The sequence below is a fragment of the Pleurodeles waltl genome, chromosome 10, assembly GCF_031143425.1.
Source record: "Pleurodeles waltl isolate 20211129_DDA chromosome 10, aPleWal1.hap1.20221129, whole genome shotgun sequence".
Classification (NCBI taxonomy): Eukaryota; Metazoa; Chordata; class Amphibia; order Caudata; family Salamandridae; genus Pleurodeles; species Pleurodeles waltl.
The window spans coordinates 861,691,598-861,705,908 of NC_090449.1; the positions used below are offsets into that span (position 1 = coordinate 861,691,598).

At 42.4% G+C, this 14,311-nt stretch overlaps 1 protein-coding gene across 7 annotated transcripts in view; it reads right to left on the reverse strand.

Moving 5' to 3' along the window:
- Window positions 1-14,311, reverse strand: part of LOC138261974 (peroxisomal carnitine O-octanoyltransferase-like) — a 580,533-nt gene that overhangs the window by 94,844 nt on the left and 471,378 nt on the right. For all 7 annotated transcript variants that reach the window (XM_069211577.1, XM_069211579.1, XM_069211576.1 and 4 more), the window contains one exon: window positions 11,839-11,962. In XM_069211577.1, coding sequence (XP_069067678.1) covers window positions 11,839-11,962 — 124 coding nt within the window. The remainder of the gene's footprint in view (window positions 1-11,838; window positions 11,963-14,311) is intronic.

The window sequence follows — 14,311 nt, forward strand, 5'->3', positions numbered from 1 at the left end:
GCCCTGGGTGCTTTATTGCCCTGTACTTCAATACCTTTTGCTTCCCTTACTGCATTGGCCTCATCCAGGGTGCAATGAGTCTCATGTAAATTCTGGCTGCCGTGCTACATTTTGGGAACCCTACTCTCTATTCTCCCACCACTGGATCTGAAGCAGTAGGACCCTGCAACTACCCACATATCCCATGGTTTGTGCATTATGAACCTGTGTGCTGTCCTTTACGTTTCTGCCGCCTCACCTGTACCCTAACTTTGGCAACTGTGTCGGCCCCCACAAAACTTCATATAATCTTGGCCTCTCCACTGATATCTGAAGGGACAACGGAGAGTCATCATCCCTTAAAAGAACATACTGCTGCAGTCCGTATATGATCACACCCCCCTCAACCTCCTTGATACCCCGCAAATGCTTGAAGTCACTAGGCGGGGAGAAGTGAATCATAAGTGACATCATAATTATATCCATAAGTAGTTTAAAGACAAACCCTTGACCCAAGGTGCTTAATGATATCCATATCCTTTCATGCAATACTTAAAGATGGGGAGGATTTCTTCAAATACCCAAATATTTATGTGTGTGTATTTGTTGTTGAGGGTTGTTTCTAGGGCAAAAGATGCTTCCTGAGTAGAAGTGTGGGGTAGCGAGATTGTTATATTGGATGTTGTGTTGTGTTTTGTTTTATTTTGTTCTTAGTTTATGTTCTTATGAAAGCTTGCTCTTCCAAGTTACCTGTACAGTCCGCAACATACCTCCATTGCTTACCTCATCCATCCACCTCGCCATCACCAATCCCCACACAGAGTTTACTCTTCTCTCCTGGAACGTAAACCGTCTGCTGGACCGTATCACATGCACCACTGTTCTTAAGTCCCTGCGCCATTGCCCTGGAATGGCTCCCTTGTAAGAGACCCATTTTCTGGGCTTCTTCGCTGCCCCTTCGTATGTAGATTCAGCTATAACCAAGTCTTTCTTTCTAGCTTTGCCAAGGGCTCCAGGAGTACGGCAATCCTCCTTCATAAATCCCTTCCCCCAGTGGTCACCCAAGTGTTTTTTTGAACCACAGGGCAGATATGTCAGGGTGATGGGCAAACTAGAAGGGAAACCTCATGCCCTTTTCGGTATTTATGTTCCCACGCAACTACATGCACTCACATTTCAATATATTACCCAATTGATAACGACACTGCCACACAGTATACTAATCCTCAGCTGAGACTTCAACGCAGTGGCTGACCTGACTCTGGACGTATCTGGCCCCAAATAATTGTGATCGCCACACTCACACCGTTCCTTTTCTCACTGGATATCCTAACTCAGGCTTTGTGATGCCTGGAAAATCTGAAACTCTCAAAACCTTGCTTATACACACCTCATTGACAAATCGTATTATGTCATTCATCGACTACATTCTTGTATGGGCCACTGAACTCCTAGCAACATCTGCGTCCTCCTTGCTCCCTCAACGTATATCTGATTATTCCCCACAGCTTCTCTGACTCGATTCGCCGGCTCCCTACAAACCCCCAATGTGGAGCCTTAATGCATGGTTTCTCACAGATGTCCACTTGGTTAAGCATCTTGTCGAAGGGCTTCATTCATACTTCAATATCAAGAAAGGCACTGTTGATAGTGCCAGTATTTTGTGGATAAACAGATGATCTGGGGAGTGGCAAGAGGGTACTTGGGTCATAAAGAGAAAGAAAGAAAGTGACATACAGCTGACCTTGAAGCCCTCATACTTACTACTGAAACCTCACTCACGCTTCATGCAACCCAAGTATTGACTCAGCAACTTGAATTAGACAGAACAGTGCTTCGACAGCTGGCAACTACATAGCGTTTGTATGAACACGGTGATAAGAGTAATGTTCTTCTATACCAACTAAAAGCCTTCAGTCATTCTTTATTTCCGCAGTGCGGACCCAATCGGGTGCCCTGACTATGTCAGTGAAGACCTTCCTCTTAACCTCCTGTGCAGGGTTGCCTTAATCAAAATGATGATACTACCCTGTTATCTATATACTCTGCAGAACTTCCCACAGCATATACCTGACACCTGGTTTCTTGATATAGTGACCTTGTTGTGTTCCTTCCTTTGGCGTTGTCGTCCTCCTCGAATGCACACACCAAATGTCAATGCTCAGTCTATGACAGCGGTATTACAGCAGTGGATATTTGCCTCTATTACGGGGCATCACATATACTGGTCATAAATGAGAGGTTGATGGGTTGCTGGGATGACTTGACATATCGACTGGAGCTTAGTGGACTGAGTCTGGATGGTGTAGTGAAATATGTGTTTTGACCACTGACTTTGTGTTGTACCACTTTGCACCTGGATTAGCTGTGTAGTGTTTACCAGTTACAGACTACATTTTGTATTCAGTTTAGCTTTAGATTCAGTCTGCCTATTGACTTTATTGTAGCATAAGACACTGCCATGTTAAAGCTACTCATAATTTTCCACATTGTAAACTGTGCATTCTGTCTTGTTTTTGTACTCTTTCTCACCGAAGAGCTAGGACATATTATCACCGAAGAGCTAGTACATAATATGGAAGAGTTAGTCAGTCAGCATGATAAGGATGTACTAGACTGATGTTTATGGTACAGCAGGGAACGGCTTAGGCTTGGGAGAGACACCTTGGGAAACTGGCCAGTTCCAACCTGTTTCTTTCAATCCTGACCTAAACTAGCCAGCATGTTTGAATCGCGAAATGAGGTTTTTTTTTCCAGAAAGCTACTTTTGGGTTTTTTAAGATATAAAAAGACCCAGTGTGACAGTAAGAGGGTCAGTGACCTCAATCAGGATTCTGGACGTCAGATGCCTGATATCTTTCCCGTGAGAGTGGAGATCTCTTTCTTTTTCGCAGTCGAACGGTGTCATTGTCTTGCTGGAATAAGAAAGATGAAGAACTTGGCAGGCCCTATGGTGATGTGTTTTTACTTCATTATTTGCTTTGCATTATAATATAAATACATATATTTGCTGTGTACATTGCAGTGGAGAATCATTTTGGTATGTTTTCCTTTCTCACTATTTTTAAACGTGTGCTTTCAACATGCTTATCTCCTTTGAGGAACCTCGTGGTGAAATAATAAATGTCTTCTTTGAACTGAGAAGTGCATTCCAGAGATTTTTGTCAGCTCGGTCATTAGTGAAAAGCAAAACAGATGGGGAGATGCATTTCCTCTATGGCCGACCAATCTTTCTTGTAGTCCCAGAAGTTACCAGGATGATATTCCTGGTAGGGAGGAGGGGACTGTCAAAGCCCAGCTCACCTGAGTTCTTGTTCAGTTCTGATGGAGGTTGAAGACAATCGGACCCCACCCTGAAACTGCTTGTTCCAGCACACTAGTTTTTAAAACAGTGCACTAAGAACAGAAGCTCAAGGGAAGAGGGGAAGTGGATAAAATAAAAAAGAGAGACAACACCGTTCTTGCGTTTCCACTGTTGAAGTGCTGCACAAATCTGCGGCCCTTTCTGACTTCTGGAGAAACTGGTGCCTAATGAAACATAAACAAAGAACAGATAAGTGCAACCTATTCCTAAATGGGTTCCTGACTATCCCTTTATTTATTAGAAATTCTCTTCTAAAAGTACCTCTTGGATCCTGGTCTCTAGTTTCCAGGTTTGGAATGTGTTACTGCTCTGGGATGTGTTTTCTATTACTGTAAAGCTTCTAAAACATTAAACAAATACCGTTATCAGAATTACCAATATCAAACATTCATCATAATATAACTAAAGCCTAAATTCCCAATAGCAGACTCACTTTTCCCATATTTCCAGAATCTTTTATAAAACAAATACTGTACTTTTACATCAAAATACAGCATGTAATTTGTGCAAGTCCTTGATTTACTGTTTGCCTTGCTGTTAATGGTTTCCACTGTTCGATTCTTAAAAGTTCCATGAGAAAAAACAATGTTTGCTTCACAAAGTTCTGCAAAATATTCTTGTAACAAAGAGTTTGAATCACAATGTTCGTGGAAGGTATTTCGTTTCAAATTGTCTATACACGAATTCAGAAATTGTTGTCAAAGTTCTTTCAGGTAATAAAAAGTTTTGCACTTACTTGTTGCTGGCAAGAGATACTGATCAGTCTAACCTTGTCTTCTTTCTCTTTTACAGGTTACTCATAGGAGAGAGGCTGAAGCAAGGAGGAACTGGAAACCGGAAGAAGGAAGAGCCAGAAGCTGCGCCCATTGAAGTCAATGAAAGTCTGTAAAGAGCAGGAGTGCCAGCGCCGAGGGATCTGTTCTCAGGTAAGCGGGAGGTAGACGAGCACAAGCACTGGGTGAGGCTCGGGGGATGCCTTTTATAGAAAGGGCTGGGTGTGGTTTGAAGGGCTGGGTGTGGTCCTCACATGCTGCACATGTTCTTGGAAGGTGTGCAGAGCTGGGTGTGGTTTGAAGAGCTGGGTGTGGTCCTCACATGCTGCACATGTTCTTGAAAGGTGTGCAGAGTTTCAGTTATTATGCAAATGAGTTGGATTAACACATGGCCTAGGGAGGAGTGTTTTAAAGAAGCCTTGGTAAAAGCAAGGCCAAATGTGTAAACAAAACAGCACATTAAACAACATACACAGAAGCCTAGGGGGGAGGGGGAAGGTGAGATAACAAGAAAGGCTTTCAATAGTAAGTTTAAAAGGGAGCTATTACAGAACCCACTAGTGCAGTGAGAGGGGACATGCTCTTTGCTGTGTACAAACCCTAACAGTTGCCCCCCGCAAAGGCCCTCCTACAGGACGGGGTTTTCCTGGATTTTTTAAATAAAACCGTCTAATCAGCTGTGGGGCATGTACATATGATGCTGGTTCCCATGAATTCTCAGATTCATCATATCCTTTCCATTCTACTAAATAAAACAGACGTCCACTAATTCTTTTTGAGTCTTTTATGCTTTTCACTTCATATTCCAGATTTCCCTTAATTGGTATGGGTGGAGGTGGTGGTTCAGGTCGGGTTTTTGAGTTGTACGGCTTAAGCAAGGACACATGGAATGTAGTATGTACTGGATATTCTTTTGGTAAATCTAATTTTACTGTTACCGGGTTTACTATGGCAGTTATACTAAAGGGTCCAATGAAACGTGGTTGCAGCTTTCGGGATCCCTCTATGTTTAGGTTCTTTGTGGAGAGCCATACCTTGTCACCAATTTTATACATTGGGGCCTCAGACCTGTGTTTGTCTGCTTGTCTTTTCATGCTTTCCTTGTACTTTAATAAATGTTTCCTGGCTTTGTCTTGTATGTCACCTAACCTCGTTAGTCTATCCGTTACTGTAGGCAACAGGGAATCTTCTAACAAAATGGGTATAGCTCTTGGATGATACCCCTGCAAGAAATAGAATGGTGAGCAAAGTAGAGCTGAATGCTCAGTATTATTATAAACAAACTCTGCTACAGGGAGAGCTTCCAACCATTCACTAGAATAATCAGCCAATAAACAACGTAGCGTTTGAAGTAAGGTTTGGTTCAGTCGTTCAGTCTGTCCATCTGTCTCTGGGTGGAAAGCAGTGGATAAGGCCACATCTATTTTCAGTTTTTCACATAATTTTTTCCAAAATCTGGAGTTGAGCTGGCTCCCTCGGTCTGACACCACTTTGCCTAGCAAACCATGTAAACGCACAATTTCCCTTATAAAAATATCGGCAAATTCTGCCGCCGTGGGTAATTTCCGTAATGGTACAAAATGTGCCATTTTAGATAAAAAATCCACTATAACCAACACTGTTGTGAAGGATTTTACAGGTGGTAAACCTACAATAAAGTCTACGCTCACAGTGTGCCAAGGTTGTTTGGGTGTTGGCATTGGTATTAACAAGCCGTCAGGAGCCTTATGAGAAGATTTATGTCTTGCACAAATTGGACAGGTAGTGACAAATTGCTTAATGTCCTTTCTTATAGTGTCCCACCAAAAGTGTTTTTGCACATTTTCCAGGGTTTTTACCCAACCAGGATGACCTGCCAACGGTGAGGCGTGATGCCAAATTATCACCTGTGTTTGTAATTCAGAGGTGGGCACTAACAGCATGTTGTCGTGATACAATAAACCTCGTTGTATTGTGTTATGGGAATCCTTTAACCAATCCTGAGGTGCTATTTGCATGTGTGCATTATATAGATCTGTGATGAAATCCTTCTGTTGTACTGGTGCCAACAACTTTTGGGGAGGAATAATGGGTTCTCCTATTTTATCTTGTTTCATGTCTGAGGTATGTCCGTATCTAGATAACACATCAGATTGAATTTGTTGTGCACCTGGTCTATAGGTTATAAAAAAGTCAAATGTGCTAAAAAAAATTAACCAGCGCATCTGACGTGGTGTTAGTGCTTTAAGTGATCCAAAAAACTGTAGGTTCTTATGGTCAGAAAAGATTGTAACTGGGTACTTGGCTCCCATTAAATGGTGCCTCCATTCTGAAAAGGCTACTTTGATAGCTAGTAGTTCCCTTTCAGCCACAGTGTAATTTTGTTCAGCTGGCAATAACTTTTTGGAATAGAAGGCTATAGGATGTAACTGGCCATCTACTGCATCTCGTTGAGAGAGAACTCTTACTAAAGCTACTTGTGAAGCATCCGCTTCAACAAAAAAGGGCAAGTCAGGATCAGGATGTTTCAGAATTGGGGCTGAAGTGAACTTTTGTTTTAGGAGTTGAAAGGCGTGTGCCGCCTCATCAGTCCAAAGAAATCGTTGCCCTTTCCGCAACAAGGTAGTTATTGGGGCCGCAATGTCTGCAAAATGTGCAATAAACCTCCTATAAAAATTGGCGAAACCCAGAAATTTCTGAATATCTTTTACAGAGGATGGTTCTGGCCAATCAGCAATAGCACTGATTTTCTTTACATCCATAGTTATTCCTTGAGGTGACAGGCAGTGTCCTAAAAAGTCCACCTTGTTGACATTAAAAGTACACTTTTCTAACTTAGCAAAAAGATGATTTTCTTTTAACTTTGATAATACTGCACGAACATGTTGGGTATGTTCTTCTGAGTTCTTAGAGTAAATGAGGATGTCGTCTATGTATACTATGACACAAACGTCCAGGAATTCGTGTAGGACCTCATTTATAAAGAACTGAAAGGCCGCAGGGGCATTACATAACCCAAAGGGCATTACTGTGTACTCAAATAAACCAAACTTTGTCTTGAAATCTGTCTTCCACTCATCCCCCTCTTTTACTCGGACCAGGTGGTAAGCTCCCCGCAGATCTAGTTTAGTGTATACAGTAGAATGTCTTAATTGATCCAACAACACAGGTATTAGAGGAAGAGGATATTTATTCTTTATTGTAGCCTTATTTAGTCCTCTATAATCGATACACGCGTGCAGGGATTTATCCGGCTTCGGGATAAAAAAGAGTGGAGATGACACCGGAGATGTGGAATGACGGATGAACCCAGACTGTAGTAGGTCATCTAGGTAGGTTCTTAAGTATTTGGTTTCTTCGTCAGTCAAAGCATATACTCTGTTATTAGGTAAAGGGGCCCCTGGGATAAGATCTATACGGCAGTCATAAGACCGATGTGGGGACAGCACACTAGCCTTTACTGGATCAAAGACGTCTTTAAAGTCAGAATATTCAGGAGGGAGACTTGGTTCATCTTGTGTAACACTAGCACAGTGTAATACTGTGCTCTGTTCTGTACCTGCTTCTTGATAGCAATTGGTTCTACAGAAAGAGGAATCCAAAGTAACAGTTCTATTCACCCAATCAATTTTTGGGTTATGAGTTGTTAACCAGGGTACCCCGAGAATCAAACCAAAATTAGGAGTATCTATCAGATCAAAGCTAATCACCTCTGTGTGCCCGTTCTGACAGACCATAACAAGTGGACTTGTTTGTTTTGTGATTAATCCAGAGGTCAATTCTGACCCATCCACTGCACATACTGCTTCTGGACAAGGCTTTAGGCACATAGGAAGTCCTAAGATTTCAGCTAACTTATTATCCACAAAATTTCCTGTCGCGCCTGAGTCCAGTAGGACAGGGAGAGAATGCCTCACTTGGGTAGTAACAATTAAAACGACCTGAATTATGAAATGTCTAGGTATGTGCGGTACCCTGAAGGCTGCAGCATTAGAGGTTTGATTAAGATGTTTTCTCGAACAAGTAACCTCTCCCCTTGTCGAGGTTAATCGTTTCCCGATTCAGTTGAGGAGGTGGAGGAAACAGCACCCTTTCGTGGAGTTTTAGGCTTTACCGGACATTCTCTGGCAAAGTGACCTGCCCTGCCACAATATAAACATAATTGAAATGTTCTCCTTCTTTCTTTTTCCTCTGATGTGAGTGGACCTCTGAGTGTCCCTATTTGCATAGGCTCTGGTTCAGGGAGTTTATTATCTGTGTCTTTCTTCTCGTGTCTAATAAAAGTTAACCGTGATTCCAGTTTGTATTTATCTCCCTTTCTTTCTCCTAGTCTATGTTCTAATTTCACAACTAAATCTACAAAGTCCGAATAGTCTTTTGGCAAATCAACGATATGAGCCAGCGCGTCTTTTAACTCGTCTCTCAAACCTTATAAAAAAGGGAGACACGCTTTTCTTCTGGCCACTGTGTCTCGGTGAGTAAACGATTAAAAGTAGTGAGATAGGTCAATAAATCCTTGTTACCTTGTTTAAGATTTAAAAGCTCATTATCACTTGCCTGCATGAAAGTGTGTTTTGCAAAAAGGCTGGTCATGGTACGTTTAAATTGATTCCAATTATGGAGGATGGGATCATCTCTATCCACGAAAGGAATTGACCAATTGGCTGCTGTGCCACCCAAATAAGACAAGACGAATGCCACTTTCGTATCATCAGTAGGGAACTGTTGTGGCTTACAAATGAAGTGTAATTGACATTGATTGATAAAAACATGGAATTTGTTACTATCTCCATGAAAACGTTCAGGTGCTGCTAAGGGCACAACATTAGGAACATTAACAGTAACCTCAACTGGGGAAGGCAAAGTTGGATGTTTTGATGGCGCCCCTGTCTCTGAGGAGGTTTTAAACAAAGGCGTAGAAGCTGTGTTCCACTGAGATCCCCTAAATTTATACCTGCTTAAATCCTGTTTTAAAGAGGTATTCTCCATCTTTAATCTCTCTATTTCCTCTTGCATATGTTGCAAGATGCCAGACACTGATTCATTATGAGCCAAGTCCTCATTTAGGGCCTGCGCCATATCCGTGACGTCAATGCCCTCTATTTCTTCCCAGGTATTCATCGTCCACCAGAACTGAATTTTTTTAAGGCTTGTGCTTCTGTCAAAGCCCAGCTCACCTGAGTTCTTGTTCAGTTCTGATGGAGGTTGAAGACAATCCGACCCCACCCTGAAACTGCTTGTTCCAGCACACTAGTTTTTAAAACAGTGCACTAAGAACAGAAGCTCAAGGGAATAGGGGAAGTGGATAAAATAAAAAAGAGAGACAACACTGTTCTTGCGTTTCCACTGTTGAAGTGCTGCACAAATCTGCGGCCCTTTCTGACTTCTGTAGAAACTGGTGCCTAATGAAACATAAACAAAGAACAGATAAGTGCAACCTATTCCTAAATGGGTTCCTGACTATCCCTTTATTTATTAGAAATTCTCTTCTAAAAGTACCTCTTGGATCCTGGTCTCTAGTTTCCAGGTTTGGAATGTGTTACTGCTCTGGGATGTGTTTTCTATTACTGTAAAGCTTCTAAAACATTAAACAAATACCGTTATCAGAATTACCAATATCAAACATTCATCATAATATAACTAAAGCCTAAATTCCCAATAGCAGACTCACTTTTCCCATATTTCCAGAATCTTTTATAAAACAAATACTGTACTTTTACATCAAAATACAGCATGTAATTTGTGCAAGTCCTTGATTTACTGTTTGCCTTGCTGTTAATGGTTTCCACTGTTCGATTCTTAAAAGTTCCATGAGAAAAAACAATGTTTGCTTCACAAAGTTCTGCAAAATATTCTTGTAACAAAGAGTTTGAATCACAATGTTCGTGGAAGGTATTTCGTTTCAAATTGTCTATACACGAATCCAGAAATTGTTGTCAAAGTTCTTTCAGGTAATAAAAAGTTTTGCACTTACTTGTTGTTGGCAAGAGATACTGATCAGTCTAACCTTGTCTTCTTTCTCTTTTGCAGGTTACTCATAGGAGAGAGGCTGAAGCAAGGAGGAACTGGAAACCGGAAGAAGGAAGAGCCAGAAGCTGCGCCCATTGAAGTCAATGAAAGTCTGTAAAGAGCAGGAGTGCCAGCGCCGAGGGATCTGTTCTCAGGTAAGCGGGAGGTAGACGAGCACAAGCACTGGGTGAGGCTCGGGGGATGCCTTTTATAGACAGGGCTGGCTGTGGTTTGAAGGGCTGGGTGTGGTCCTCACATGCTGCACATGTTCTTGGAAGGTGTGCAGAGCTGGGTGTGGTCCTCACATGCTGCACATGTTCTTGAAAGGTGTGCAGAGTTTCAGTTATTATGCAAATGAGTTGGATTAACACATGGCCTAGGGAGGAGTGTTTTAAAGAAGCCTTGGTAAAAGCAAGGCCCAATGTGTAAACAAAACAGCACATTAAACAACATACACAGAAGCCTAGGGGGGGGGGAAGGTGAGATAACAAGAAAGGCTTTCAATAGTAAGTTTAAAAGGGAGCTATTACAGAACCCACTAGTGCAGTGAGAGGGAACATGCTCTTTGCTGTGTACAAACCCTAACAGGGACTCCGATTCATGGGTTTAGATGCATGCCTAACTGTTCAAACCCTCCTTTGGAGGGGTTGCTGGCTGGAAAATCTGTCACAATTGGAGGGCTTCAGTAACTGGAACCTGCTGGGGATCACTACTATAGCTGATGTATGGCACAGGTTCACTATGCTGCCATTTGCTCTGGCCCCAAATATCCCTCTCTCACACCCATTTTCATAAATAACTTGAGATACGTTATGCACTTGGCTGCTACCATGAGTGCCTTCAGAATCTCCCAGAATGTAATCCTCTTGAAGCGAAGCTGTTGATGGGGAAGATGGGGGGTGATGGTACCTCTCAACTTTAACATGCCCTGGTAAATAACTTGCCGGAGACAATGGAATGGCTTTGTCAGAAGTAGGAGAAGTGGATCGGAGATGTAGAAGAGGCTGAGTGGAGAAAGGCATGCATAGCCCCTCGAGAGCTAGCGATCTCAGACGGACTACCCAAGATACTACTTACACATTTACTATAGATAAATGATACTCAAGATGACTACCCAAGATACAACTATACTCCTAGACATACATGACTCCCTGGCACCTGTGTGCGTCAGGACTCCTCCCGGACCCCAATGTACACATTGTCACTCTCCTGCAGCGGATTTCTTTCACATGGTGTGGCAATGCCCGATAATTGCCAAGTACTGGACTAGAATTAGTGGCACCTTGCTAGTCTAAATGTACCAGACTGGAACTGTTAGGCGTGATGGAGGTTCTTGGGGGCTCCCAGGGGAACAGAACTCTGGTGGAGTAGCGACCTTAGTGGCAAAAAGGGACAAAGCACAATCCTGGAAACATCCTGACTCCTCAAAGTTGAAACAGTGGCACCCTGACATGGACTGGTATGCCAGACAGGAGAAACCCATTTAAAGGGACATTGGCTGTCCCTAAAAACTTTTGAAGATATGGGGTAAATGGTAGGAATATTATAGCTTATCTACTAAATTAGATGATGTGTCTGTGATTGACAATTGAATTATGGGGGTTGGGAACAGTGACTGGGTTTCACTACAAAGGACCTTTTACTCTTATTTTCCCTTATACGGTATCATGCATTTTTTATCTCTATACTACAAAGGTCAATAACATTTGTTTATCAGAAAAAAAAAACACCTACGCTGGACGATGGGTTCATCATGGACTGACACCACTCCACAGCTTCCGTGGTACAAGATCTCATTGTTTCTGTACGTCCATGGTAGAAGAACCTTGTTGTAACTGTTTCATAGCAGCTACCGGGGCTGGAAAAAGAGGAACAGAAGAGCTTGCAGTTTCAGAAAACACCTTACCAAAACGAAACAACAAAGCAATGTTGGATTATGTCTAAATATATCAATAACAGCAAATACTACTATAACCAGAAATCACATTTTTTGAAGCATGTATATAGCCAGAAAAAGTTGACTACATAAAGTGCCAACATTTTATTTGCTCCATGTATTTGTATTTGTGGAGCTTTGTGAACCATCAGGGCCAGCTTTAGCACTGGTGGCGCCTGCTGCGGCATTCTTTTTTCCCCCCAACCCCCATGACCTCCTCCTCAGAATTCCCTCACTACCATCCGGCAAAAGTGCTCCTCTTCTCCCCATAGCCACGCTCTCACATATAGTTCATGTGTTTTAAGACACTGCTAAAGGCTGCCTTTACTAACCCACTCAGTTCTCCACATAAAATACAGATTTGTTCTCTGCAAGAGGCTAATTAACCTTCTGTGCTACTTTATGGCGCGTCAAAACTGCCACTAGACACAACTCAAATTTCGCTCTAGAAGGAACATTAATCATAAGAGTTATCTTGACATTTGCTTTGCTGCCTGAAAGCTGGAGGCACAAGGAACTCTGCAACTGGTGTTTTTAAACTATAAGTTATTTATAAACACTGCGCCCCCCCAGAGGTTAGTGCCCCACCTCAGGACAGAGCCCAGTGTGGCTCCACCGGTTGCACCACTCTAAGGCTGGCCCTGTGAACCATGAGCATGTCCTTTCTATAATTTGCAAAGATAAACAATAGCCTTTGGCTGACAGGATTTGTAAGAGAACTTTTGCTTGCATTGCATCTTCTAGTCTCTGCAGTAGCTGGAAGTATTTTTTAATTATTTGTCTCAACAACTCTGCCCTCAGACCCAAAAGTTCAACAAAGGAGTCCACTTAACTCCTCTGTATGAGTGTCTTTGAGAATATGTGCATGAATCTTAGACACTCTCAAGCAGGAATAGTCCCTCTGGTTGTCTAGGCATTCAAGCCCGCTCCCCAACAACAACATGCCCTCTATTGCTTTTACACCAATTTTGCACTGCTTTACCTGTTTGCTCTAGCTGTTGCTCAAACACTCTCATTTCACAAGGTTCTTCCTCCTGCTCTTTTTTTAACTCTACCATCTTTCCAGAAAGTCCCTCAATTTTCCCCAGCCTTCACTACTCAAGAGTTTTCTCCATGATGTCTTTGCACAGGAAATTCATAGAATGAAGTAGGGTTCTCTCATGTTTGGTGACCATATTTATGACCTCCATAATGCCCTATATATTTTCCTATGTTCTCATCTGTCTGTCATGACACTGTTTAAAGCAAGGGAAGCAGAAATTCAAACAGTATCTGTGTGTATTTTCCCAGTTTCATTCCTTGTGAAAGTACACCACCATAAAGTGCCCCAGCCACTCAAGGAATATTTTGCTGTGAGAGGGTGCAAGTCGGGGCTTATGATGTTCAAAATCACCTCATGGTTTCAGACCTCTGAAAGGCCTGCTGTAACCACAAAGCCCTCTCCTCCACTGAGCCGCCCGAGCACCATCTTCAGTTCTGCAGCAGCTATGGCTAATCGCACAGTTCTCAGGGGTGTAAAGTGCCTACCCTACATCTCTTGGTCCTAAGACTATCCTCTGTACCACTGCCTTTCTCCTAGATTAGCACACGTTCTCACCAGGAAAATCAACAGAGTGGTGGTGCCAGTACATTACACTTCTGTACTGTGTGATGTGCAGAGTTCCAGAGGTCTGCAGAGCAAGGGGAAAGAAGCAGGTTCTGTATTTAACACTGCCGGAACAGCTTGTCAGGATTTCACGTCAAAAGCTAGTTGGGAAGGTGTTACAGAGGCAGTTACGCATTGTAAGATCTGCTCAAACTCTTTGTATGCAATTACAACAGCACCAGAACACTTCTTTCTTTATTCACAGAATTACAGATTCAGACAGGGAATGGACTAGGATGGGGAACAGCTAGGTTACGGCACTTAAGGAACACTAGACTGCTGACCACTGTGGTGGTTGAAATTCCGTCGACCAGAGGTTTACATCTGGATTAATGGTACAAGGAATCAGTTGTTGGCTAAAAGACACCCATGTGTCCTTGCCTGGTGAATGTTTGTGGCTGTAATTGATTTACGCTTTGGTTCAGTTTGTACATTTGAATTTGCATCCTACCACCTTTGTTAGTTTCCACCTTTCAGTATCCCTCAGGCTATCCTCACACTTTCCTTTCAGGATTTCCACCTTAACTAAATAAAGATATGTAAATATATAACTGTGTTATTCGCCCCATTGCCCATCTACTGCTGTACTGGACATTTCTACTTCTTGGCATCCTGGGAAGTCAGTG